The sequence below is a fragment of the Embiotoca jacksoni genome, unplaced genomic scaffold, assembly GCF_022577435.1.
Source record: "Embiotoca jacksoni isolate LCO1_2020_lvr unplaced genomic scaffold, fEmbJac1.0.p SCAF_24, whole genome shotgun sequence".
NCBI lineage: Eukaryota > Metazoa > Chordata > Actinopteri > Embiotocidae > Embiotoca > Embiotoca jacksoni.
The window spans coordinates 2,571,155-2,597,368 of NW_027185375.1; the positions used below are offsets into that span (position 1 = coordinate 2,571,155).

General features: G+C 39.7%; 1 protein-coding gene across 2 annotated transcripts in view; it reads right to left on the bottom strand.

Annotated features, from left to right (window-relative positions):
• Positions 1-25,511, bottom strand: part of rap1gds1 (RAP1, GTP-GDP dissociation stimulator 1) — a 32,179-nt gene extending 6,668 nt beyond the window's left edge. The window contains exons 1-12 of one of the 2 annotated variants that reach the window (XM_069159042.1): positions 25,161-25,511; positions 19,040-19,147; positions 16,904-17,026; positions 14,483-14,608; positions 10,007-10,153; positions 6,332-6,460; positions 6,045-6,170; positions 4,845-4,988; positions 4,085-4,216; positions 2,201-2,335; positions 1,753-1,878; positions 1,332-1,471 (exon numbers count right to left, since the gene is read on the bottom strand). In XM_069159042.1, the coding sequence (XP_069015143.1) occupies positions 1,332-1,471; positions 1,753-1,878; positions 2,201-2,335; positions 4,085-4,216; positions 4,845-4,988; positions 6,045-6,170; positions 6,332-6,460; positions 10,007-10,153; positions 14,483-14,608; positions 16,904-17,026; positions 19,040-19,147; positions 25,161-25,164 (1,440 nt within the window). In that variant the 5' untranslated portion in view covers positions 25,165-25,511. The remainder of the gene's footprint in view (positions 1-1,331; positions 1,472-1,752; positions 1,879-2,200; positions 2,336-4,084; positions 4,217-4,844; positions 4,989-6,044; positions 6,171-6,331; positions 6,461-10,006; positions 10,154-14,482; positions 14,609-16,903; positions 17,027-19,039; positions 19,148-25,160) is intronic. The other variant, XM_069159043.1, reaches the window with a different exon arrangement.
• Positions 25,512-26,214: the final 703 nt, after the last annotated feature.

Consider the following 26,214-nt stretch of genomic DNA (forward strand, 5'->3'; position numbering starts at 1 on the left):
AAGACGATCTGAAAATATCTCTCCATACTTGTAATAATTGGACAAATCGTTGGCGGGTTACAATGTCCTGCAAATCCCTGCCCTTTTGGAAGTTTATTGGTCAATAGCTTGAAAAATAATTTAAAAAAAAAAAAAAAAAAAAGATAAAGAGAGAGAAAACAAGCTTTCAATAAGCTTCTTCTAATGACGATCGACAGAAAATTAGGTGGCAATCAGAAAATGTGTTTTTAAAAAAATTCAAAATGACGGAAAATCCATCATTTCAGTCTTCAATGGACCAGGAGGTTGTTTTTGTAGAGCACATTGAGCCGGATGTGTGCCTCAAATTTCAAGTCAATTGGATTTATGGTTTAAGGGGTGTCGCTTTTCAAAGATTTTATCTTTTGGATCTTAATTAAAGTGCCACCATCAGGCAGATTTGAGTCATTTTTTTCCTGTGGAAGGTACTGTACATTATGTCCAGCTATTGCAGTGTTTGCCATAGGTTGATAGCGGGGGTGGGAGGGTACTCTTATTGATACAACTCTTCATAATTTGATACAAAAGATCAAATAAATACATTACATAAAGATGAGAGGATTTTCAACAGTTTTGTGGCTGAAGTTATTGAAATTGCTTCTTGAGTTTCCTGTATGTACAGTAACTCAGGAACAGTGATGGATATTGTTAGGATGTTAATGATTCTGCTTATTGATCCAACACTCCAATCACACTCTATTTGGTTCATTTGTTGTTGTTGTTTTTTTTTTAAGAGAAACAAAAACACAATATGTACTGTATACAAATTAAATTAACATTCTTGAGTAGCAAGCTGCAGCAGCATTATTTAAAACAGGACTTTTTCTTCCGACAGTATTTTTTACTGCAGCTGCAACATCACTAATGATTGATCCGCTCCTGCTCTGAGTGAAATGAAACTGAAACTTTGAGTTTCTGACCGACAGTTTCAGACCGAATCCATGAATGCACCCATAACTATCAGCTATTTAATGGTTAGTTATGATTGTTAACCCATGTTGGTATATCTTAGTTGACCCTGTGTGTAGCTGCAGGCTGAGTTTATACCGCAGCACTGACACCTGAAGTTCGAGCAGTCTCTGTGTCTGAGTGTATGCTGCAGCGGAGGACAAACCGCTGTTCCCCTCCGCTCGCTTCCGACACAGATCTCACGTCGTCCCCTCGGACAGATTAATAAAGAAATTAAAAATGCAAAAATGTGTCGCCAAATATATCTGGGCGGCCTTCAATTTGCCAGGCCGTGTTAAGACCTAAAGTGTTAGGAGATTATTTGACCATCGTGTGCTCTTTAAAGCTAAAGTGTGGTGTCTTACCTTGGACTTGCTGTGTCGAATGAGGGCTGACAGCAGCCTGTTGGACTCGCCCATCACCCCGGCGTGATCTTTGGCTTCACACCACTCCACTAGCCTCTCAACCAGTTTCCCATTGGTTCCTAGCTGGTCTGCGGCGTCGGCTGAACCAAACACGTACAGCAGGTAAGCAAGATGATTCTGATGCGCAATTCCCGGAGGAGCCGTTGCCATGTTTGTGTGTCTTTATGACCTGGGATGGAGGATCTTACAGCCTGGGCTGCTAGGAATCTCAACTATCACAACAAAGCTTAAACAGAGCTGAGGGAACCCGCGGACTATTTGGAACTTTGTTTGGAATATCTTTGACCGAGATATTTACAAGCTGCGCTGTGATAATTGTCAATTTGTCAACTGTCAAAAGACAAAAGAAATGATCAATTACCTTGTGTATCGATGAGCATACGTAACGTCCCGAGAAGCTTAAACTGGACTGGAGGCATCTCCGATTGTAAAAACTTCAGCACAACATCTGCAACACCAGCTGACAGCATCTTGGATTTGTTTACAACTGGAGAGAGAGAAAAAAAAAAAACAGGGCAGATTTAAACACTGGTCAAATGTTAAACATCTTCACTGTGTATGCAGCAGGACTTCAAGCTTTGCCTGCTCATATTACATTATTATTTTTTTTTTTATTACATTATACTAAAAAAAAAGTAACCAACATTTTTGTGTCTGTTTTAGTGAGTCTGGTAGAGTTAGGCCTAAAAATGTGCTGCTGGTACATGTCAGGGTCATCACAAACTCCACAGATGAGAATTAGAGCCTTTATGGGTAGATAATATAGTTTTATAACATATAATATATAGCTTGTGGTTTATGCAACTCACCAGGTATTGCCAGATTCCGCAGGGCGCTCAGTGCGGCGTGTTGAACGGTGACGTTGCCTTCCTCAACGTGCCGATCCAGCAGCTCCAGAAGCTTCTGCACAATACCAGTGTCCACCATGTGGATGCAGTTCCCATCTACTCACAGCAGGAAAATGCAGATTGAAGACATGCGTTGAGATTACCAGGAAGGCTGACCAGTGCTCGGTCTTAGAAATAAGTCGCAGAAATAATTACAGTCTTATTAGAAGTTCAGTAGGAATAAATGGAAAAAAAATATATTCACACAGTCATGGTGATTTTTAATCTTCATATTCGAAATCCATTCACTGTAAGATGCCTCAAGACAGAAGTAATGACAAACAAATGAACACTAAATGCAAAACAGCTGATGTCCTGTTGAGATATTTTTTTTGAGCTCTAGGTTCATCATATGTCAATTTTCACCACATCTGACCAGTGTGGCAAGTTTAATTAGTTTTTTGAGCACCTTAAAAGACCTCAAAAATGCAATAATTTCTTGCAAAACAGTAGTGTCAACGCACCACTTCCTGCTTGGTCCCTTATAAAAACAACTCATTCCTTTATGATATCGCTTTCACACAGTTCAGTGCTCGGGCCTAATAGACACATCTTTCTCTTCCTTTTTTTTTTTCCTGATGATTAGCTTTTTGTTATACGTTATGTTCATTTGCAGCTCAGTGCAAAGGTCAGTAGTTATTGGTTTGAGACGCAGTGGATTGGAGTAAGAGTTAAAATATAGTTTTCTTTCCTTTTTAATGAATATAAAAAAATTGATTCAGATTAAAATTTGGGCACGTTACAATTATTACATAATCATCTGATCACAATAGAGCAGACCGCAATCGTTTTGCATCATCGTTTGAATCGTTTCTATATTTTATTTATTTGACCTTTATTTAACCAGGTAATATCAATTGAGAACCAATTCTCATTTACAATGATGACCTGTCAGCACAGTCCTGAGGTGCATGTTTTTGGATGATGGGAGGAAGCCGGAGAACCCGGAGAGAACCCACGCAAGCACAGGGAGAACATGCAAACTCCTCACAGAAAGGACCAGGACCGGATTCGAACCCAGAACCTTTTTGCTGTGAGGCGACAGTGCTAACCACTGCACCACCGTGCAGATATATATATCTGTATAAAACCAGCTGGATGGAACTAAGAAAAATGTCCATCAATATTTCCACATCGTTTTCCATCGTTTGAGGTTTGATTGCCTCTCTTTTCATTAAAAGATCATCATCTCGTTGCGCCCCCTTCTTCTTAAAAGGTGCCGATTATCTCGAGGCTCTTCATTTTCTAATATTTCAGAATTTCACTGAGCATTTATTGACATCAAATCCATTACGGATTTAGTTGCAAAGCCAAACACCACAGACCTGGCACATTTGGTTTTAATCCAAATGAAAAAGGTTAGCCCGATATGGAGGAGGCAATTTGTCAGATTTGCAGCAAAAAGGTGACTGTCAAAGGAGCGATACATATGTTTGACTGTTCAATCGGACTAAATGGCTCTTCTTCTTTATGAGTTGCATGTGTTTTATAAGACTTAGATTAGGCAAAATTATTAAATAAATTATTAGGCTAAAAAAAGAAGAAGAAAAAAAAAAGATAAATCATTAATTTTAATTATTTGTCAACTAAGGCTTTGAGACAGCCACAATCAAATTATGACAACAAAAATCGTAATATAAATGTGAGATTGCCAAAGACTTTGATACACTATATTAATATTTTTCTCTGTTGTATGCCACAGATGTTTTGCCTGTGCAGTCCCACTCCCCCCCACTAGGACGCTAAAGGTTTTGACTAATTTGTCCTCAACTTCCATGTTGGACCTCATCTTGAAACAAAGCTTACCGTTGCGAGCAAAGTTAGCGATGGCCAGAGCCCCAGCCAGCTGCAGCTGATGGTTGTGAGACGGTACCCAGGACAGGACCCTCAGGAAGACACTGCCCTTTCCTCCCTCGAACAGTTTCTGCATCGACTCATCTGCGCAGAAGAGGGGAGACGGGTCACAGCGTAGCAATAAAAAAATGAAACATAAAAAGGAGTATTGTCAACGAACTGAAGAACAAAGAATCTACGAGATGAACACGGTCACGTGAACTGGTGAGAAAGCAAACAGGGAGACCTGTGTGCACGTAACACACCAAATACAGGTCTATTCTGCGGCAATGAGATATTCATACAAAGGCTGAATTATTTGTTCTCTACATCAGTGCTGGACAGAGGAATCTCTGGATATATATTCATGCTCATATACACTATGTCTTGGTGAAGGTTTCTGTATATATATTAATTAAGTCAGTCTTCTGTCCCCACAGCTGTGTCCAGCCGGTTGCAGTGTCCGTGCTGCTAAATGGTCTTGACAGTTTGAAGAAAGAATACATTTCTAATTACTGTTACACAAGGTTCATTCTGAGGGAGTCTGAATGTGGAGCCCGTGTACAATGTATTCTCTTTTTGATGATGTTTTTCCAACCTAAATCCAAATGTTTTGTAGCCGTAAATGAACTGAACCAAACACATCGACCCTAATATTGACGTTGATTGGCAGGCGACATTAAACCCAGTCGGTACGAGGCCTCGTATATATTTGCGTAACCCTGGAGTTTACCTCCAAGCAGCAGGAGAACCATGAGGTCCGAGGCGGTCTTCAGCTGAGCGATGTCCTCCTCCCGCTCTCCGTCCACGGTCTGAGCCACCACCTCCAGCAGACACTCCACCAAGCCAGCCTCGACCAACTGCAGCTTTATCACATCTGGAAGGGGAAGGAGGGCATCATACAAACTTCAATATCCTACATGAGCAATGAAAAAACACTTTTTGGCAGCTGTAATCTTCCTGTTTATACTTGCCATTCAAAATTTTTTTTATAAGAACTTCCTAACAAGCTCATATGGAAGTGGTGGGGCCCCTTGAGCACAGAGGAAGGGGGAAGTTAACTTTCTTAACACTTTGAAATATGAGCGTAGAGCTGAATCTTTGGGCATTTCTTGAACAAAAATAGCACAAATTCATTGGAGCAGCTTGTAAAATGTAGACATTTTATGTTTCTTTAATTATTCTATGACGGTAAACTGGACAGAAGAGACAGCTTGTTATCTTGTAAACTTGTAATGTGAACTTTTCTACATGCTTACAGTTGATACCCAAAGTGAAATTCGTAGATTGGCTAATGACAAAAACAACTGTTTATTGCAATCTTATACAAGTGTTTAAAAAAAAAGTCTCAAATTTTTTCAAATGTTTTTATCATTTAGCAATTTTTTTCTCGAGTGAGTTACATTGCACAGCTGTGTCTCACAATTATAACTGCATTTTTCACAAAACACATGTTCCCTGTTGTTTCTTTTGGAAGGTAAAAAAAAAAATACAGCATGCAGTGTAACAAATGAGAAGAATTGAAAGGTAGAGAGAGAGAGAGAGAGATTTTTTTTTTTTTTTTCCAGAATAGTGTTTTGTAGGATGCTGTACTGGAGACAGACTGTCTGTCACATTTTCTGCCTGGAATGGTGATAAGTCAGTCAGATGCTCTCTCTGCTGCTGAAACTCACAGACATGCTGATCTGTTTGCAATAGAGCAGCTGAGCAAATGCAGGAGCATAACTATGACTTTGCAGTCAGCAGCACACAGAGAGGATAATTTACCATCCAGTAGGAGATGGACACGTTTTTTTTTTTTTTCATATAAAGGGACGAGAACACGGCAGTCTTTCACTGTTTTAGTGAAACTACCCATACACTGAATTTGGCATGTATCTACAGCTTAATTATAATAAAAAAAATATTATTATTTTTTTTAAATTCACATTACCGTTTTCAGCAAGTGGAGCCAGGACCTCAAAAATCATTTCCTTCTTCTCATGCTCTGTTTGCTTCTGGAAAAGACGCACTAGCTCCTCTGCAATATTGGTGGAAGCAAACTGTTCTTTGCTGGACTCTGACGACACAAGAAGAGTATGTGAGGGAGGGGCTGTGACAGTATGGATTCTTTCATACTGCAGGTAAAAAAAAAAAAAAGCAACCTATTGCCACAGTTTGCCGGTTTAAATCCTTAGTAAATCTGTTGGCTGGGCTAAACACACAGGTAGATATACTCACCCAGCTCGGCCAAATTCCCGAAGGCAATTAGACACATTTCTGTCAGGGCTGTGTTATGAGAATGGATGCCTAGCAGCTTCACCAGAGTGGGAATCACACCCATATTTATCAGCTGGGCTTGTAAGGAATCTGCAAAAAAACAACAAAAAAAAACAAAGCCACAGAAAGACAGGCAATCAACCTGTTGTCGTGAACATGAAGTAGGTCCGTAGAGATTTAAGACCGCAGGGAGTTCCCTGCGCTGTCAAAAATGGGTTTGACTCCTTTCAAGCGAGACAATATCACATTCAGAAGGAGAATTGCATTCTACCTATACAATTTATAAAGCTACGTTTGTAATCAACAAAAACAATCTGATACAGTACACAGAAGGGTTTCATTGTCGTCCGCCTGATGCTGTGACTATTCTCAGAGGAAAAACGAGTGGAGTGTTGTCCTCAACCTAACCCAGAGCTGGTCTCTATTTCTTCTCTACTGTTCTGTTAACTCCCTCTGGCAATTTGTTCACCATTATACACCAAGTTTGTTCAGTAAAAGTTATTGGCCAAGTCCCTCATTTTCCTTAAACCATTCTGGAAAAAAAAAAAAAAAATTGCAGCGTTGCAGGTTGCATAACTCTGCAGCAAGAGGGTACCGCCATCTGTCTTCAGGAAATACCATTGCCATAGGCTGCCCAACATTCCCATCAGAATATTTGGCGAGAACATCGCACTGCCTCCGCCAGCTTTCTTCTTCCCCCTTCTGCTTCCTGCCCTGGATAAACAATTATACAAACACCCTGAATGTTCACAACATGGTTCATTAGACCAGGCCATCTTCTTCCCGTTGCTCTGAAGTCTAGTTTTTGGTCCGGGGTTAGCGTGGGGTATTTTGTCTGCAGTTGTGCAGCCGTTACGCATCAAGCTGTGTTCTGACATCTTTCTATTAGGTATGGCTCATGATTTCTTAATGTTCACTAACTTAATAGAAATCAAATAGTTTATAAGACGCCATCATCTCGTCTTAAAAAAGGGATTTTTCTCTTGTTTGTACCGATGCCTGGTAGTAACGCTTTACCACCACCAGAAGGTGACAGTATTGCACCTGTAAGCCATTTGCCAAATCCCCATTAAGCAACAAAGACAAATACGACACTACCAAGCGCTCGTAAAACGCGCGTGTCGCTGTGAGATTAGATGACTGTACGAACGGGAGAAACACGCAAAGAATACTACAGGCGAAAGCTGTGTGAGAAACTCCTTTAAAACAGAAATGAAAATCAGATGCAGTGCAAACTCTGTCGGGTAAATCTAGCAGATTATTAGTCTATGCACATTTAAGAGCGAATGGTCCATCCGAATGGCTAGCTTTGTCACCAGACAGTGGAAGTTCGATGTTAAGAGGTGCAGAGCAAACAATGACCATATTCTTAAAGATGATGGCAAAAACATCCCGTCAGCTTTCAGGTTTTCAAAGTTTGATGGCACGTATTAAGCCTAGGTTTACATCATGAATCGGTGTGTCTCACTTGGAGTGGGTAGTAATCACTGCTTACAAGGAACACCCCAAAAAGACGATCTGTTTTGGAGATTATCTGACGCAATTGATTAGTCATTACAATTTGGCCCCTTGTCAAAGTTTCTCACATTCTTATGCTCTCCCATTTTTCCTGCTTGCAAAAACATCCACCTCAAGAGCTGACTGTTCACATGCTGCCAAATAAATCCCACCCATTGACAAGTGCTAATGTAATGAGACAATGAGTGTTACTCACTTCACCTGCCAAATTATTTCAAATGTTGTGGCTAATAAGGGGTTATATTAGTATCGGCAACTAATATTATATTAGCAACAATGTAATTTGTCCAAAAGAAAGCTTTTTTTTTTTTGGCAGTAAAATTTCCTGGTCTGTAAATATCTCGATCACGAAATAAAAAGCAAATCCAAGGGGTTCAATATGTTTAAAATAAAGTAAAATAAAATATTGATAGGGCAATTAAGTTGCTAATAATGTGACAAACGAAACATTCAGTAAACAATATGTGACCTTGTTGAATACTCACCAGGAGTTACATGTGTACTGGGAATATTTGACAATGTATGTCTAAGCCCTTGTTTTAAGAGATTCCTTTTAATTGATGCGGGTAAGTCAGTTAGCAGGAGGTTTTTTTCAACAGTAGATATGAATTGCATCTAGATGCTGAAAGCTGCAGAAGGTTACAAAAACACATTCATTCTGTTAGTGTATTGCCCCCCCTTCCCCCCCAATCACCAACCACACAGATCCAACCATTATCTGGTGCCAACAGACACCTTGGCAGGAGCTCTGAGTCAGTCTCATTTCATACTCGCTGCTCTCAACAAGGCTTGTTATCACAAAGACGCCAGCTGCAGGATTGTCCAGAAAAAAATACAGAAGCAAGGCTACGCTGTTAGGAAGTGGATCGTGCAAATCATAGTAAACATCATAGTAAGTAGTGCGTAAGTAATGCAAATGTGAAATGTGCAGACCAGCAAGATATAATTCTAACCTTTAAAAAAACAAAAAAAAAAGAGCATTCTTTTGTTGAAAATCTATTAAAAGCTGAAAAGACGCAGTTTTTACTTGCCACTAAAAAGTTGGATAAATACATTTCTAAAATATTTGACACGACTTATCAGACAGGCTCACAATTATTGAAAATTGCCCTACAAGTGTAGAGCCAGAGTCAGGAACTGGTTAGCCTTGCTCAGCATAAAAACTGGAAAAAGAGAGAAGCAGCTAGTTATCGACACTACAAAACTCAGTATTCAACATTTTGTATTATATGTAGCTTTGTGAATCTGCTCTGAAGCACAGCAGTGTTTTGAGATAAATGCTAATATTCTTACATTTCACACCGGCAGCTTGTTGAGTGTTTACAGGTATTTCATCATCAAATTTTGCCTGGATGATTGCACTTAATGAAAATTTATCAAATGTTATTATGATTCATCCTAAAGGATATCACCAATGAGTGTAGCAAATTTCATGGCAATCCACCCAAGTGTATAGAAATGTTTCACTTAAAACCATAAATGTCATCAAAGTCATTAGAATAAGGAATTTGGGAACCATGAACATTTCCAAATGCAAAAATAAAAAGAACTTGTAGATTTGGAGATATTCTACTGTTTAAGTGACAATCTGCTGCTGGTGCTAAACAACAAAAAAAAGCTATTAAGATTTGATATATATAGATATATGACTTATCCTAAAAAAAAAAATGTCATGACAGTCCAAAAGTTGTTGATATTATTTCAGTCGGGAACAAAATGACTGATTGACAGACTCACAATCCCTTGAGCTCACGTACACTAGCATGGCTAAAAAGCAAGGCAAACTACTGGCTTATGGTCATGTTCTCCCTACTGTGTCATTAACAATGCAAACTCACAGAGGGACAGAGTGGTGGTAGGGAGGAACTGCTACAGTGAAAGCTGGTTCTTAGCAAATATTTATAGCTGCAGATTACCTCAGAAGTGAGTTGGAAAAGCAACAGAGCATGGTAGAAAGAAGGGGTGGGGGGTGGGGGGTGGGAGGGGGTCAGTCCAAACCAGAGATGCAAAAGAATCTTCTGGTTCAGTTCAACCCTACTGTCTGCATATAAGAAAGAGAACATCCACTGATTAGCTGAGATGAGTTAACAGTGGTTCTTGGTAAAGGATGGTCATTACCATTATCATTGCTATAGTTCATCAGCATGCCACAAAAGACAGTCAAGAGCTTCTCATTTTCCGGCTCAGTATTTTGGTAGAGGGATTTAATGTGTTCAGCTACTATCTGTGCCCCTCCTGCCAGGTCAACTGCACTCCTGCCCTCATCTGTAAAACAAAGAGGCCGAGACACAAATCAACCACAAAGTAAAGGAAAGTGTAAAGCAAAAATAACTACAACCTGAAAAATACATTTAAAAAGCAATGTTAAGTAAGCAGTAGAACACATAAAAAAATCAATGCAAGCTAAGGCTATAAACAGTCACAATGCTGAATAAAATAAGTTGTAATGAAAGAATTATGACTGCCATATGACATTAAGCAAACCCGTGTTTGAGTCCTGTGTGTGGTGAATAAGGATTCAAATGAGGCTCATGGAATATCTAATAAAAGACTTTTTTTTTTTTTTTTTTTTTTTTCAGTCCATGCAAGAATCTGGAGTTGGCTTTATCAAATGCCGCAATTGACACTGGTAGCCATAATTCCTTCCTTTTCCTATCTAATTTCTTTCCAGAGTATGTGTAAATCATAATCTCTCTCAGCACACACAGAAACCTTTGCTGTGGCAAAGAAATATGAATTAACACAATGAAATCAGGGGGGGAGGGACTGCAACCGAAAAATAAGCAAAGAAGCTTGAATCAACTGACCTAGACCAGACTGATATGTCTTCATCAGAAAAAATTTTCACCACTGGCCCAATTGGCCAGCAAGTCAGTTTTAGTGGCCCCTCACATATTTGAACTGGCCTGCCGACCAAACTACGACAATAACTCTTTTCTGATAATGCTGTTGATTTATCAGTCTTGTTCCCTATCAATTTGGTTCTTTACGATAAACAGATTTAATTAAGGTAATATATACGCTAATGTGCATATCCTTGATAATAGAACCCCACAACCCCCTTTTCCAAAGTAATTGAGATGCTTTTATTTACATTGTATGTAAATAAAAAAAGAATTCAATGATTTGGAAATCATGTAAACCCATATCTCATTGAAAATAAAACAAAGACATATCAAATGTTAAAACTGAGAAATGGTATTGTCTTTACCATTTGTTATAATAACAAATAATAATAAAATATTATATTGAATTTGATAGCAGCAACATGTTTTGAAAAAGTTGGAATAGGGGCAAAAAAAAAAAAAAGGTGTGATGATAAAAAACAATACACCTGGTGGAACATGTCACAATTAATTAGGTAATTGGTAAGTAAATTTAATGGGTATAAAAAAAAAAAGCATCCCAGAGAGACAGTCTCTCAACACTGAAGATTGGGACGGGTTCATCACTCTGTAAACTCTGGGTGTCTAGTACAACAATCTAAGAATAATGTTCCTCAATGTAAAATTGCTAAAAGGAAAAGGGGATTTCATCCACTATTGTACATAAAATCAGAGAATCCGCAGAAATCTCTTTACGCAAGGGAGAAGGACAAAATCAATATTGCAATGGTTGTGATATTTGGGTCCGCATGCGGAAACAATTCTGTTGTGGAAATCATGGCATGGGCTCAGGAACACTTGATAACACATCATTGTCTGTGAACACAGTTCATTGCTGCATCCGCTACTGAAGGTTAAAACTCTTATCATGCAATGAAGAAACCAAATATAAAGTTGATCCAAAAATGCTGCAACCCTTTGTGGGCCCGAGCTGGTGAAAGATTAAACAGATTACCCAGTGAATAGACAATACACAAGATGCTAATGTGAACTTTGTTTCCATCAAATCCGGGACCACGGCTCTCTTTCAAATCACAAAGCATTGAAGCCATCAATTGCAGCTATTGTATTAAAGGAAAGGGAACTTTGACGAGCTGAGGTGGCATTGAAAGTCATGTGTAGACTGTTTGGAAATAAAATGAAATCATTCGGCAGCTCTTAATTGACTAGCAAAACTTTATCTGATGAAGGAAACATTTTTCCAAAATTATTTAGGATTTTTAGAGTTACTACTCAGACATTCTTTTTAATAATTAGTTTTAGCAATCGGATTTGAGCCTTTCTGATATTTAAAAAACTTTCTGTAAGATTCTCATAGCAGGTTTTCTGTGATATTCGAGAATATGACAAATAATAACTCTCTCCAGTGATCTGTGTCCCTTCATGCGAGTGAGTGTACATTCCAATGCTTCATCACTGTGTAATATGTGATATAAAAAAAAAAAATTAAAAAAAAAAAATTCGTCGATGTCTAACATATCAGCTGTTGCTTCTTCACACTCTCCCAAGGGTGCTTTATCATAAAACTGTGCCAACTGACTGAGCCATCCCCTCCTCTCTGATAAATGTCACATCCCACTAAATTCCACTGATACCCAGCTTTTCAGCGAGATGAGAAACTGTGCACCACGACTGACAGCTGTGATTAAAGCCTTTCAAGCTGGCTGCAAAATCAGGCTTTAAGTCTGCTGCTTGTCTCTGAGGTCACTGCTCAAATATTCCAACGGTACACTCACTACTGAAATTTATTAGCGCAGACATTTTAGAAGTTCTATGTGAAAGCATATTCAAACAAATTCTGATTATTGTCAGATGAACGATAAATAAACTATGCTTTGAATTTGCATAATTTAACAAATGTTTAAATTAAATTTAAATAATTAATGTACAACATGTTTGTATTGTCACATGTGGCTCTCAATATCAAGACTACTATATTTCCCATAAGCCCACCTTTTATGTTAACTTCAAATAGTACAAAGAACAAAGTAAACAAACAGCAACAGGATGCTAATTGGTGAGTACCTAGAGCATAACAATATTAATACGTTTTTCCTGTATTTTGGCCAAAGATTACTTGAATTCTTAATTTGATGAGGGAAGTTGGTCTATTTTTTTTTTTAAACGTACAGTCAAAGGTAAACTTCATAAAAAAATTTCTGTCGCAACAGTATAATCATATATAAAAACATATAGCGCTGACTTGCTCTATGGCCTCTGAGGGTGTAAGCGCTACACCAAGATAACGGCCAATATCAGCTAGCTCGCAGAATGTGAGGAGAGAAAATGCCCACCAACGTTTAAGGGTTAAAATAAAAATAAAGGCTTTTTCATCAGATTTTTTTTTGAACTCTTGAAATTTGTAAATATGTATATTGGTATTGACCTCAAAAATCCAGTTTTGTGCCAGGCTACTACTGCCCAGAACACGGTAAAATCACTGTATTAACATAAGAGTACGAGGTCAATCAGTTCAGATCAATAAGTTCCGAGACTACTGCTCGTGCACACGCACGGAGCAGGAGAAAGATGGGATCCTAACGAGTAACTGGTACAAACTTCGTCGCTTGACCGTCATCAGGTCCTGAGTTACACACGTTTTTGTGAGCAGCGGCGAAGAAGTTTGTGATCAATTTCTGGGGAACAGCGAGAAGCTGCAGAGAGCCAAATCCGGCGAACCGGAGAGGTGAGGAGCTACGATTGTGCTGTTGTTGCGTTTTCATTGCGCTCTGAGCAGGCGCGCTGTCATGGTGGAAGAATCCGAGCGCCATCGCCACAGTTTGGTTCATTTGTACTCAACGTTTTTCCTCAGACGCCTCTGAACATCACAGCGGAGCTCTGTGGTATCAATCCGACCCTCCTGGGATGAATTCACAGCACGCAGTCGACATCAAAGAAAACCCTCCTGGTTGCGTTTTTTTTTTTTTTTTTTTTTCAGTTTTGGACTCCTGAAGCATGTAAGAGTCTCTGTTGGCAATTTCCAGAGTTTGTTACAAAATGTGACGTGCGTCCTCTGGTCTCGTCGACGTAGAAATCGCGGATGCACCCGGAACACAGCTCACAAAAAATGTGCGGCACACATGAACTGGTGATGATCAAGCGACGAAATATGTACCGGCAGTAGTCTCTGTAGTTATTGCTCAACCTTTGTATATTGTGTAAGGTAATATCTCTTAAACATGATCGACGAGATCTTTTTATAAAAACAGTTTTTGCATAATAGTCATTTGTCAGTTTCATAGCATTGATCATTATAGACACTGACTGTGTCGGTCTTCTTGTTTTGTATTAAATTAACATTTAATACCAAACACTGTGTTTATTATATGGCTAACACATCATTGTAAATTCTTCATGTCTATAACAGTGTTGTTATTACACGTTGTACTATCACAGCATTGTACTGTACTCTATATTTACTATATGAGCACCGTATTTATATATTTTGATAAAGGCGCCAGTAAAACAGCTGCTAATGGGGCTCCAAATAAACAGATTAGTGTCTCCGGTGTTTTCACAACTAACAGACAGTAAACAAGGTTTGGTTAATTAGGGCTCAACAATCCAGCACAGAATCCTAATAAAAAAAAATATATATATACTTTTGTGGCTGAAACGAGGCCGACCCACTGTCATGTTTAAAAACGTATCTTCTATTAATGGCGATGACGAGGGTTATTCAGTGCTACCCAAGCAAACTCCGACTTACGGCTGTCATAACAGATGTTGCCAAGCGCGCGGCCTGTCTGCAGTAAAATCTCCTGGTCGGCGGCGTTTAACAGCTGAATTAGAGGAGGGATGAGGCCGGCTTCCACACAGGGACTCCGCATGAACTCTAGAGAGAGAGAGAGAGGAAGGTATCAGTGTGTAAATGTCTTCAGATCAGTCGATTAAGTTAAGAGCATTAAGACAACTGTTTTATCTCAGTAACCCAGAGACACAATGTAGGTTTACAGAGGTTAACTCATCCCGAGTATGAACCCGCACAAGCTCCAGGGAACTTGGACATCAGTTCCCGAAGTACACTTTTTGTTTTTACACAGAGAAAGGCTTCGGGCGTCGGGAGTGACGCAGATGAGATTTACTTCTTAGGTGTCAAAATTTGGCACCAAATGGCAAGACACTTTTTTAATAATAAATAGTATCGAAGCAATCCGGTCAGTGTTATAAAAGTATCGTAGTTTGGTATTCAACCCTTCGCAGCTGAGAATATTTTTCATTGCTGCTCTTTTGTTCTTTTTGTCTTGAACATATAACCATACTTACTGAGAGAAATGCATTAAATTTGAATATAAAAGAGTCATGCTGTGCTTCAACTTTATGTATAAAGAAAAATAATAAAGTTAAACTGTGAATGAGCCATATGATTTTTAAAAAAAAAGAAGAAAAGATTAAAATGTTTTGAGGCCCAGACCTTGTAACGATTAATCATCAATAGCGTTGCTGTCTATTTTACTTTTAATTCACTTATCAGTTAATCAATTAATTATTGCAGCTTTATTGTACACAACAATTTTATAACAATTGGGCTAATGGAGGATGTCAAGTGATTCCAAGTGAAGTCACAAGTCATTGGGAAGTAAAAATGTAAGTCTTTTGGTTTTTTTTTTCATTGCGTGATTAAAGGGAGGCTGTGGCTCAGACTACCGTATGTCTAAGTGTCCTTGAGCAAGACACTGAACCCTAAGTTGCTCCCAATGGTGTACCATCGGTGTGTGAATGTGCTCCTGATGGCAGCACCTTGCGTGGTGATCTGTCTCATTAGTGTGTGAATGGGTGAATGGGAAAACCATGTTAAAGCGCTTTGAGCCCGAAAGGTGATAAAGCGCTATACAGGTACAGACCATTTACCATTTAAAGTTCACACCTCTGATATTGGATCTGAACAACTGAATTTGGGGTGATTCACCGCAAAGACTTTACTTTCTATCCCCCTCATTCCTGTTCACAAACAAATATATTGGCTGTTTCTCGTTTTTTTGGCTGACCGTGGCTGATTATCCTGACTCATCCATAGTTACCTCCTAAACTGATGTTTGATCATTTAGAGACTGAAAACATCTAGCGGAAGAGTGGGGCTGGACGATATGGACAAAATCAAATGTCATGATGTTTTTAACCGGATACCTCAACATCGATATTGCAACAATATTGTAGGGATAATTACTGCACCTTTAAAACAACCAAGAAAAGACCACGCCTATGGCATATCACAATATCGATATAATATTGATCTACTGTTTAGCCCTGTAGGGGAAGTTTCCCATTTCCCTGGTAGAGAAAATCATTGACTACTGTCAAATAAACATTTCACATGTCCTACTTACAGAAAGTTCTGGTTTGCCATGTTCTGTTTGTGGAGGAGGATGACTCATCTGTGACCATATTGTGATCAGATTGTCACTTGGGCATTAGAGTTGACTAATCTTGAAGATTTTAGCATGGAATAAGACACGATGTAATAAACTATGCTGTCATTCAAAACCATTTTTGCATGTAACACTCTATTTTGTCGCTTAAAATAACCGATCAAAGTGGCAGACAGACAAGGTCTTTAGCCTAGCAGTCAGTTGGCTGATTGCGAGATTTCCGGAGGCAGTGCCAGATAAATGCCAGCAGGTTGTTGCCAAGCTTGGCAAACTGCTGGGGTGTGATCATTAGCTGCAGTCTTAAAAAGCTGCCCGAAAACCCATCCATTATCCGAACCTTTCTTACCCCAAGTTTTATTCACATCGGCTTTTTTTTTCTACTTTAAAAGCTTCTCCTGTGCTCGCGTGGAGAAATTATGGCAGACGGAAGCCCTCTGACACTGGCAGCTATAGAAAAGTTGAAGTCCTCGCACAATACAACGCAGTCGGTGACAGCTTGGTTCTAAAATGCCAAGGAGTAGTGCTAAAAACAAGCCTTGATCTGAAATGAATAGTCAATCAAACATTGTATTGTTTATTGCTTTAAGTATTTTCATTCATAGAAAACTTTCTAAAGTATCCACCACTAACCAGGTTGCTCCATTTACCCTCAAATAATCCATTCATAAAAAAAACATGGAAAAAAAACAAACATGAAAGAGAAACATTGAATACTGACAAATGGAGGACATGAGTGGATGAACTCGGAAAGCAAATCTCACCATTTTTGGCCAACTCGGCTATGATGTTGGCTACTTTTGGGGTGCAGGAAGACTGGGGTTTTAGCAGGATGGGGAGCAGAGGAAGAACACCCATCTCCTGGATCTTAACGCTGGCCTCGGTGCCTGGAGAAGTAAGAACACGAGGAATTTCAATCACATAAATGCAAAAGCTGTTTATGTACCTTCTGTCAGTGATTAAACAAGTAGACTGTGCAAAAATGGACATACTGCAACTTCTGAGTCGGAATAATGAAGCATCTGCGGAAGTGCCACAAAGTGCAATACCACTGGGGGCTGCTGAGGAGCTGGTTCCAAAAAAAGCCTCCGGCTCCATAGACTCCCGTTCAGCTTCTCTCATTAAATACAAGGTAAATACTTGTTTTTCTCCCCACAAGTTATCATGGTCTCACTCACTAAATTCACTCCATCTGATTCGTTTTTTTGGCTGTCCATATGAAAGTTTATCCCATAATTAATAATATAGATAGATAGATAGATAGATAGATAGATAGATAGATAGATAGATAGATAGATAGATAGATAGATAGATAGATAGATAGATAGATACTTAATTTATTAATCCCTCAAAGGGAATTTTTTTTTTTTACGTTACAGCAGCATAAATAGGGCAAAGCAATAAAAAAAATAAAAGTTGTAAAAAATATTAAATATAAATGTGTTTTAAAACATTTTAAAACGTTTTTTGCACATTATATACAAATAAAAATAGAATCATATTAAATTAAACTAAACAAAACAAAAAAAATAAAAGGTGGGTGGGTGATATGGCCCTAAAATAACATCACAATATGTCTGTTGTCTCTATTGTCAGCTTCAGGCTGGGACTGAGAGACTCAACCAAAACAGCTTTCTTTGAAACGATCCTGATTATTACACTGATTTGATTCCTCCGGTTTTGTTAGACGAATGACTCCAATTAAGAGAAGATCTGCTATATGGTTAGCAAAGGAAGAATTGTCCATTTGATAGCAGGATGTCCATCCTTACACAGCAGTCAGCTGCCGGGCAAACACTGTCGCACTGCCCAAAGAATTTGGCTTCAGACAAATGGGAGCAGACTCATTTGTTCAGTATGCTGCTCAATTCCTTTGTGAATACAATCCAGATATAATCTGGAAATCTAATGACTATGGAGGACCACAAGTCATGGAAATAGTAATCAAGCAATTCGGACATCAATAAATGTATTTACAAATTAATCTAGGAAAAAAAATACACTGAATTATAAAGTAATTCACTATCTGATTTTTAAATGGGCAATAAAACAGATCCAGTTGCTTAATTTTCTTTAGAATTTTTAAATTCCTATATCTATTTATGAATCTATAAATGTACTTTAAAAATGATGTACTTATTGACTGTCTTATGTTGTTTTTGTAAATCGTTTTTTAATTTGAGCAGTTTATTGATCAATTCCTATTTCATTTCTAAATTATTTTCATAATTTCTCTTTTTATTGCCTATTTAATAATTAAATAATGAATTACATAGTAATGTAGACTTTTTGTTAACAGATTATTCATTTGCAAATACATTTATGAATGCCTGAATTGCTTGATTATCAGGTTCATGACTCTTGTGGTCCTCTATAGATGACTACTGGTAAAAGTTATAATTAGAGCAGAACCGGTTCTGGAACTGGGTCCAGAGCAAACAGATTGTCAGAGGGATTTTTTAAGGACAAAAAAAAAAAAAAATTAAAAAAAAAAAAAAAAAAAAAATTAAAAATATATATATATATATATATATAAATAAGAAAACAGGAAGGGGGCAAACACTTTTTCACACCACTATATCTATCTATCTATCTATCTATCTATCTATCTATCTATCTATCTATCTATCTATCTATCTATCTATCTATCGATAAATATCTATATATATATATATATATACAGTGGTGTGAAAAAGTGTTTGCCCCCTTCCTGTTTTCTTATTTTTTTTTTGCATGTTTGTCACACTTAAATGTTTCAGATCATCAAACAAATTTAAATATTAGTCAAAGATAACACAAGTAAACACAAAATGCAGTTTTTAGATATCTATATCTATATAGATATATATATATATATATATATATATATATTGGACACCAAAGTCTAAATCTATACTCACTATTGTTGGCGAGTGCTTTGAGCAGGCAGTCCAGACAGCTCTCCACGCTGTCGGTAGCGCTGTCTGAAGACACAAGCTTCAGCTTCTCCAGGGCTTCACTCAGGTTATCTGGTGAAAAAAAAAAAAAACTTTGTCACCTGATGTCCGACAGCCAATGATCCAATTACAGACATCTTCAACCACATTGGACCCACCAATGTAGTAACTCGGACTGACAGTGAAAAGATAGATGCATTGCACAGCTTTATCTGAGGTTTGTATAACATGCAGTGTTTCCCTTATACACAGTATATCTGGCAACCCATTGAGGCTGTTGTGATACAAAATGTGTGCCTGTTGAGTATAAAAGAAGCTTATTCAAGCTGGTTTTGGTGGAGCTCAGCTATGATTAAACTATTAAACATGACACTAATATTTTGTACAAGTAGCTCAGAGAGGAGAAAAGGTAGGAGACGTCAGCCTAAAGGCTAATGTACTGCACAAGGCAGTCCTACCAGGAAGTCCCGATCTTGCGATGATAATAATTAACCCAAATTCAAGCAATCAACCTGCAATATTTGCAGGAGCTAGCAATTTGGCAAAATTCCAGTGATTATTTTTTTTGGGGGGAGGCAAAAAATGTCATCAACAGAAGCTTGTGTGCGGTATTACCGCATAAAGAATTCTTTTCAAACAAAACTCGCTTTTGTTAACAAAAATAACTCCTCATTTACAATTAGCAAGTCTCCTCATCACCACCAAAACAAACTCTGCACCGGAGAAAACGGGAACAAGCGGGGGAAAAGCAGAAGTGACAGGGTTTGCGGGAAATGTGATGTTCTCATTAAAATTAGGGAAGGAAATGATTGCATACTGTATGTTAAATTAGCTTTCTATGCACTTCAAGTTGAAAGACTGCACTTTGTTTTTGTATATACTGTATTTGTTGAATTCATATCAAGTAACCAGCATCTAGAGCTTATTTTGCTTTTCCCCCCCCCCCCCCCCCCCCCCCCTCAACATAGAATATTTTCCAATCCCTGCAATTTTACAGCAAAAAAGAAAATCACTTAAAACTATGAGAATTACATTTTGAGAAAATCCGCTACAAAAATCAAGCATTTGTAATCGGAATAATTACCAAAAAAAAAACTGGAGGGACTGAAAAGAGGTCCATTTAAATGTATATGTATATAATTCATGCTGCTTTTCTGTCTTTAGACCTCCAGGGACACCGCACCTCTGGCAAAACAGAAGCACATCAGAGAGCTGAGGTGTTGGATGAACCGTAATTAATGGTCCACAAAAACAACAGAACAAGGTGTTCTAATATAGACGCTGCATCGTTCCATGTGATGCTAAATCGCTCACCGTTATTATCATTTCTATCATATTTTTCATTTCTCCCCCCCAAAAAATCTAGTGACACAAATTCAAGCAAACCCGTCCTATTAGATCATCCTTTATAACCCTGTCTTCTATATAGTGCTTTTTCATGAATTTATTATTTGTTTTTTTTTGTCAAAATCACTATTCCAAATAGTGTTTATTATTCAAATTACGGGAGAAAAGGGTCGTTTCAGACATACGTCCTACTTTACAAGAGTAGAAAGCAGTTCAACATGGTGTCTCAGAGAAAAATTCTAAGTACTAACACTCTGCCTGCATGGTAATCCGTTACAGCTAGGATTAATGCCCATGGATACGTATACTAGCCGCGCCAATCATGTATAACCATATCATCCTCACTTTGTTAAGAAGTTCAATGGCTTTGGTGGCAGACAGAATATTCTAGGCGCCGGCAGAGTGCTAAACATAGGGCACAATTAATCCTAATATAAAATTGCAACCTCGATTCATGCCTCTGCGCGATCTAATTTTTTTTTTTTTTAAATGGAGAAAAGTTTGCGGGCATTTTCATTCAGGGCATCGGCTACGTCAAAAGAAATGCTCCCGCTCCGCCTCTCCCAGTAACAACAGTGTCACATCACGTGTTGCCGGGCAGCAGAAACAGGCAGCAAAGTAAAAACCCAGAGTGAGAGACGGCGACAAAAAGGCAACGCTCAGCAAAACGCCGGTTCAGAAGGTCGATTAAGAGACGGCGAGACCGAAGCTGAACGATTGTTCAGCGATTCGATGCGTTTTTACAACGGAGCTCTCCCGTTTTTCTGCTGTCCGGCGTCTATGTGCAGGTGTCACGACGGGCATTGTGGCGGATCCCGCGGCGCTCGATGTGCTGACGGTGAGAGGATCTCTGTGGAGGGGCGGGGTGTTCGGAGACCGACGAGCCTCTCCGGCTTTCCCCAGCAACGGCGGATACGGATTCCATTTCGTCGCGCTCTTGTACACCGACACCGACGTCATCCTACCACAGAATAGTCGATGTACTCAAGCCTCGCGGACTCGCTTAACGTACGACACGGATGCGGTGGTAGCCTACCTGCTGCTTTCAAATAATGTTTTGTATCTAGTTCTTGATCCTTCCTCAGTTCGTTTCATATTGCTGGGGCTCCGGCTCCAAGAATAACACTACAAAGGTCATAAACGCTATAAGAACACACATCACATTACAATCTTTATTCTTTTTTTTTACATATCAGTAAACTCGTCAAATCTAATAGTGTTACACAATTATGTTGTGATGCGTTACACTGCGTACTACACATACTGTAGTTATTCGCGTTATGCACCATGACAAATTCCACATGTAAAAATGTACTGAGCAATAAATCCGACGGTGATGCCGAGGAATGCGTCGAGCAGCACATTCGTTTAATGGAATATATTCACAGTCACTGCCCTTTCCCTCGATGAGGCAGCAATATTAGAAGACTTTGAACTCACATATTCATTCAGTCTGCAAATTTTTTTTTTTTTTTTTGTCAACTGTCGTTCCTGAATTTAGCAGCTATACTGCTTTTAGCCCGGATAATGTGTTTAACCGATTCATATTTTTCTGATATGATAGTTTGCTCTTCATTTGTAAAATATGCTGCTCTGCTGCCAGTGCACTTGCCCACGTTTGTGATTGGTCAGACGATGCAAACCCCGCCCCCCTTTTACGCTTGCATGCTCGCAGCTGGATGGAGAAACGCTGGAACGACTTATCGAGTTGCCCACCACTTTCATGTGACCACTTAAGCGCGATCACGTTTGGTTTAGTTGAGACAAGACAACAGAAAGGCAATCCTGAGTATGTTAAACCCGATCGGGGCCTCCGGTCTCTACGGTTTATGACCAGCTCTTCTACAGTGTGCTTCTGCTTGAGTGTTTTCCTTTCCTTTTCTCTCTGAGTGTTTTCCTTTCCTTTTCTCTTCGCTCCCGTTATGAGAATCTGCTGCACTGTCAGCCACGTAAACCACAGAAACTGAATCTTTGATTTGTAACCACGGCACATTCATCAACGGGTCCAACAAATGCTTTTCCTTCCTGCTATTCTTATTAATAATTGACAGATTACAGATTATCTATCATAACGTCAAAGCAAGGAGCATAATAAAAGTTTTCCCCACAAAGAACTTCTCGGAAATGTTTCAGAGTTGCATTTTGGTGGTTTTGACAGCTGCATCAAAGATCCAGCGAAAAAAGAAAAAGAAAAAGAAAAAAGAGATATCTCTTCACTGCGCCGTAATCTGTGTATCAATTTACTGTCTGATGTGAATAGCGTACAACAATTGACCTAAATAATAATTGACAAATGCCTATTAAACTAGCATCTTAAACAAAATAGCGGCATTGCGTGAGCCTGAATGACGCTTGAAAATGCAGATTTATGGCTGCACAATTAATCACATTAAAATTGCAATCTCGATTCTGCGCCTCAATGCGATCTCATTTCTAAATGGCGACAATTCCGCTGTACTTTCATTCAGAATGCCAGCTGCCTCAAAACAAGCGCTCCTGCTTGCTTCTTCGACGAATTACATCACAGCATTACACCACATAATGCAGGGCGGCGGACTGGCAGCAGTCAGGAAAGAAAACACAGGAGAGAGCGAGAGAGAGAGAGAGAGAAAAAACCCACTAAAAACCCAATACTGGGGGGAAAATACTCGTTCGAAGGTGGCGTTTATTAATAGAAGAGAACATACTGAAGTTAATCAGTTTTTATGTTCAGTGTCATTAAGCTGTTGACTTTAAGCTAAAAAAAACAAACAAACAAGAGGGTTCCATTTCTCTTGTCTGCAGCTGATGAGATATTCTGTCCAGTTCTGGTAGCCCGCTGAGAATTGCATGCATATTACAGGACCGCGCAGATCTGAGGGGAACTACCAGACATCGAAATGATTTTTCTGATGATGTAATCTTCTTCGTCCGATTTATCAATCATGAGTAAATGATCTGAAGTCTGTAGTGCGTGAACATTTGAAGTCGTCAATGTTTTATTTTTTTGATTTTATACACTTTATTAATCCCCGAGGGGAAATTTCTTCACTACAGCAGGGGGGGGTGTCTCAGGGGGGAGCTGCTGCAGCAGGCTGCCACCAGCGCGGCGCCGGGTAACCTGACCTGAGGTGCATGTTTTTGGATGATGGGAGGAAGCCGGAGAACCCGGAGAGAACCCGCGCAAAGCACAGGGAGAACATGCAAACTCCGCACAGAAAGGCCCGGGACCGGATTCGAACCCGGAACCTTTTTTGCTGTGAGGTGACAGTGCTGACCACTGCACCACCGTGCCGCCCCAACACAGACAAGAGAATGTCATTGATTTCGGGGAGGGGGTAAAATTGACCTAAAGTTTAAGTCATTGTAAAATGACTCAACCCAAAGTTCGAGGTGCATTCGAATATCGGCGGCCAAGAAGAACTCGGCGTAACACCGATCATATAACAGACACTATCATAGTGCACTAAACATTTAAATTGAAGAAAAAAAAAAATTATAACGTGAGAGAATCATGATCTCCCTTATGGCCAAAATCTTTTTTTCATTCTGAATCGCGCGGCCCTAATTTTGACTCACAGCACTCTCCTCGAGTCTTTATAATCGACATTGTCAGCAAAAACCTGATAAGGACTGCCCAGTTGGTTTCAGTCCAGATTGCACTTTAATTACACTTGAGGCTGACACACTATTCTCTCGAACATCTCACTCACCCTCAGCGGAGACCCATCTTTATTTTGACCATCTAAAACGCTGACGTTGATGCCTTGTGCCTTCAAGCCCGGCGCTGATCGACCGCAATAAGGATCGGAGACACCGTTGCAGTTACCTGGTTCGTTTCCGTTTGCCGCTTTAGTGCGCTGCACAAACCACACGGTCACCCTAGGACGCCTGACAATGAGGGATTAAGACTTTGCAAAAACATTCAACAATCGGTGAAAAACCTCGATTGCTCTCGATGCCTCGATTAAGCCTCTTCCACGTCGAGACGCTCCTTTTCAAACGTGATAGATGGGCAAAGTTAGAATTGGTGAATTAACAAGGACGTGTTAAATGTCAGGTTCGTACACAATTCTTTGAAGACGTGGTACTAAAGTAAAAATCACGGGCCTGTGCTCGAACAATCCACAACCAATGTGCGTGTGTCCACAATACCCAAGCAGTGGGTGCCGTAACATTACAGAGAGTAAGCTGGATCCATTGCGTAACAGCTGTGGGGATGGAGGAGTGCCATCTACACCATCTACACCATCAGCAGCAGCAGCGAATTTACATTCATTTAACAACTAGGACCGTCAAGCAAATTTTAAGTCTCCCCCCCTCCCCTGCTGCTGCATGACATATTCGGGAAGCAGGAAGACAATGAGAACACGTAATATTTGGCTTTGCTAAAAAGGAAAAATAAAATAAAATAAATAAAAAAAATCGAGCACTGAGATAGATCAGTGGATGGAGAGTCAGGGAAGCTACCCCACCCGTGTACGGAGCACACGTACACACGATTCATCCGCAGCCAGCTCTTCCTCCGACTAGGGGGGGGGGGGGGGGGGGTTACAATAATGCAAATCCACGACTATAAAAGGTAACTCAAGGAAGAGGTATATTGGTACTAATGTACAATACAGTAACGCCGACCATCACACGTACGTCACTTTTCTTGCGGACGTTGTTCGTAGAGACCATTTTACAACGCAAACTAAACGGTGAAACAGTTTAACTCGTCTCAGACCGGGACCGATTTCGCTGGCGGTCTACTCACCCATCTCGGCAAGGATGTTGCTCCGGAATATAAACCCAGGAAGAGGGGGGTGTGGGGGAGTGTTAAAACTCCCGTCAAACCGAGGTCGTACTAGCCGGAGAGGCCCCCCCCCCCTCCCCGATGGTACTCGTGTACCGCCGTAAACGGGGCGAATGCGACGGGGTCGGAGTTAGCTGGCGAGCTAGCAAGTTTAGCAGCGACGGCAGCCGGTGTGGGGGGAGGAGGGGGAGGGAGGGCTGGTCCCGACGGATGCGGCTCGAGAGATGCTGCCGAGCGGCGTCCTTGTGTGTACCGGGGGCTGGCTACCGGTTTTTTTTAACGCTTCTGACTTCCTCTCATTATCCTCGCGGTAAGGTCCTGCAGACAACTGGCTAAGTCTGACATGCCACGGTCAAAGCCTGCCTGCCAGCCAGACGGGATGAAAAGTAAGACTTCCGCTTAACACTTTCAAAATAAAACATTTTTTTTTTTTTTTTTTTTTTTTTTTTGAAGAACACGGTTTTATGGTTTGTAAGACATATATCACCAGTGGAACCGCCGATACCAAATTCTCAAGACTTTCTTGCAATCGTGTAAGCACAATATATAAAAAATAATAATAAAAAAAAAAATATTTCAAAGGGTATCTCAAGATAATGAGAAACTTTCTCGGTAGTTGAACGTAGGCCGACCAATCAGGAAGTCTTATGCACTGGCCGGCAAGCGTGATTTTGCAGCACTCGTTGTCTTGCTGAGCTCTCACCACACTAAACTTAGATGTATGCTTCGTGAAAGTGTGCATCTACTTGTATACGTGAAAACATTTCGTAAAATAATGTTAAATGTGTTCTTTTCGTTTTGGTCCATGGAGGCTATATGTAGGCTGATTGGAGGTGAAGTTGGACCAGTCCAGCATGGTGATTATTAAATACTCTCTCTCGCCAGTCATTAGTCCCATATCCCTGAAACAACTGCCAATCACAGTTGTATATGATATTGACAGTGAACAAAAAGAGCTTTACCTATGAGAACATCTGCATCACTAGCGCCAGACAAGGTCAACAACAATACTTTT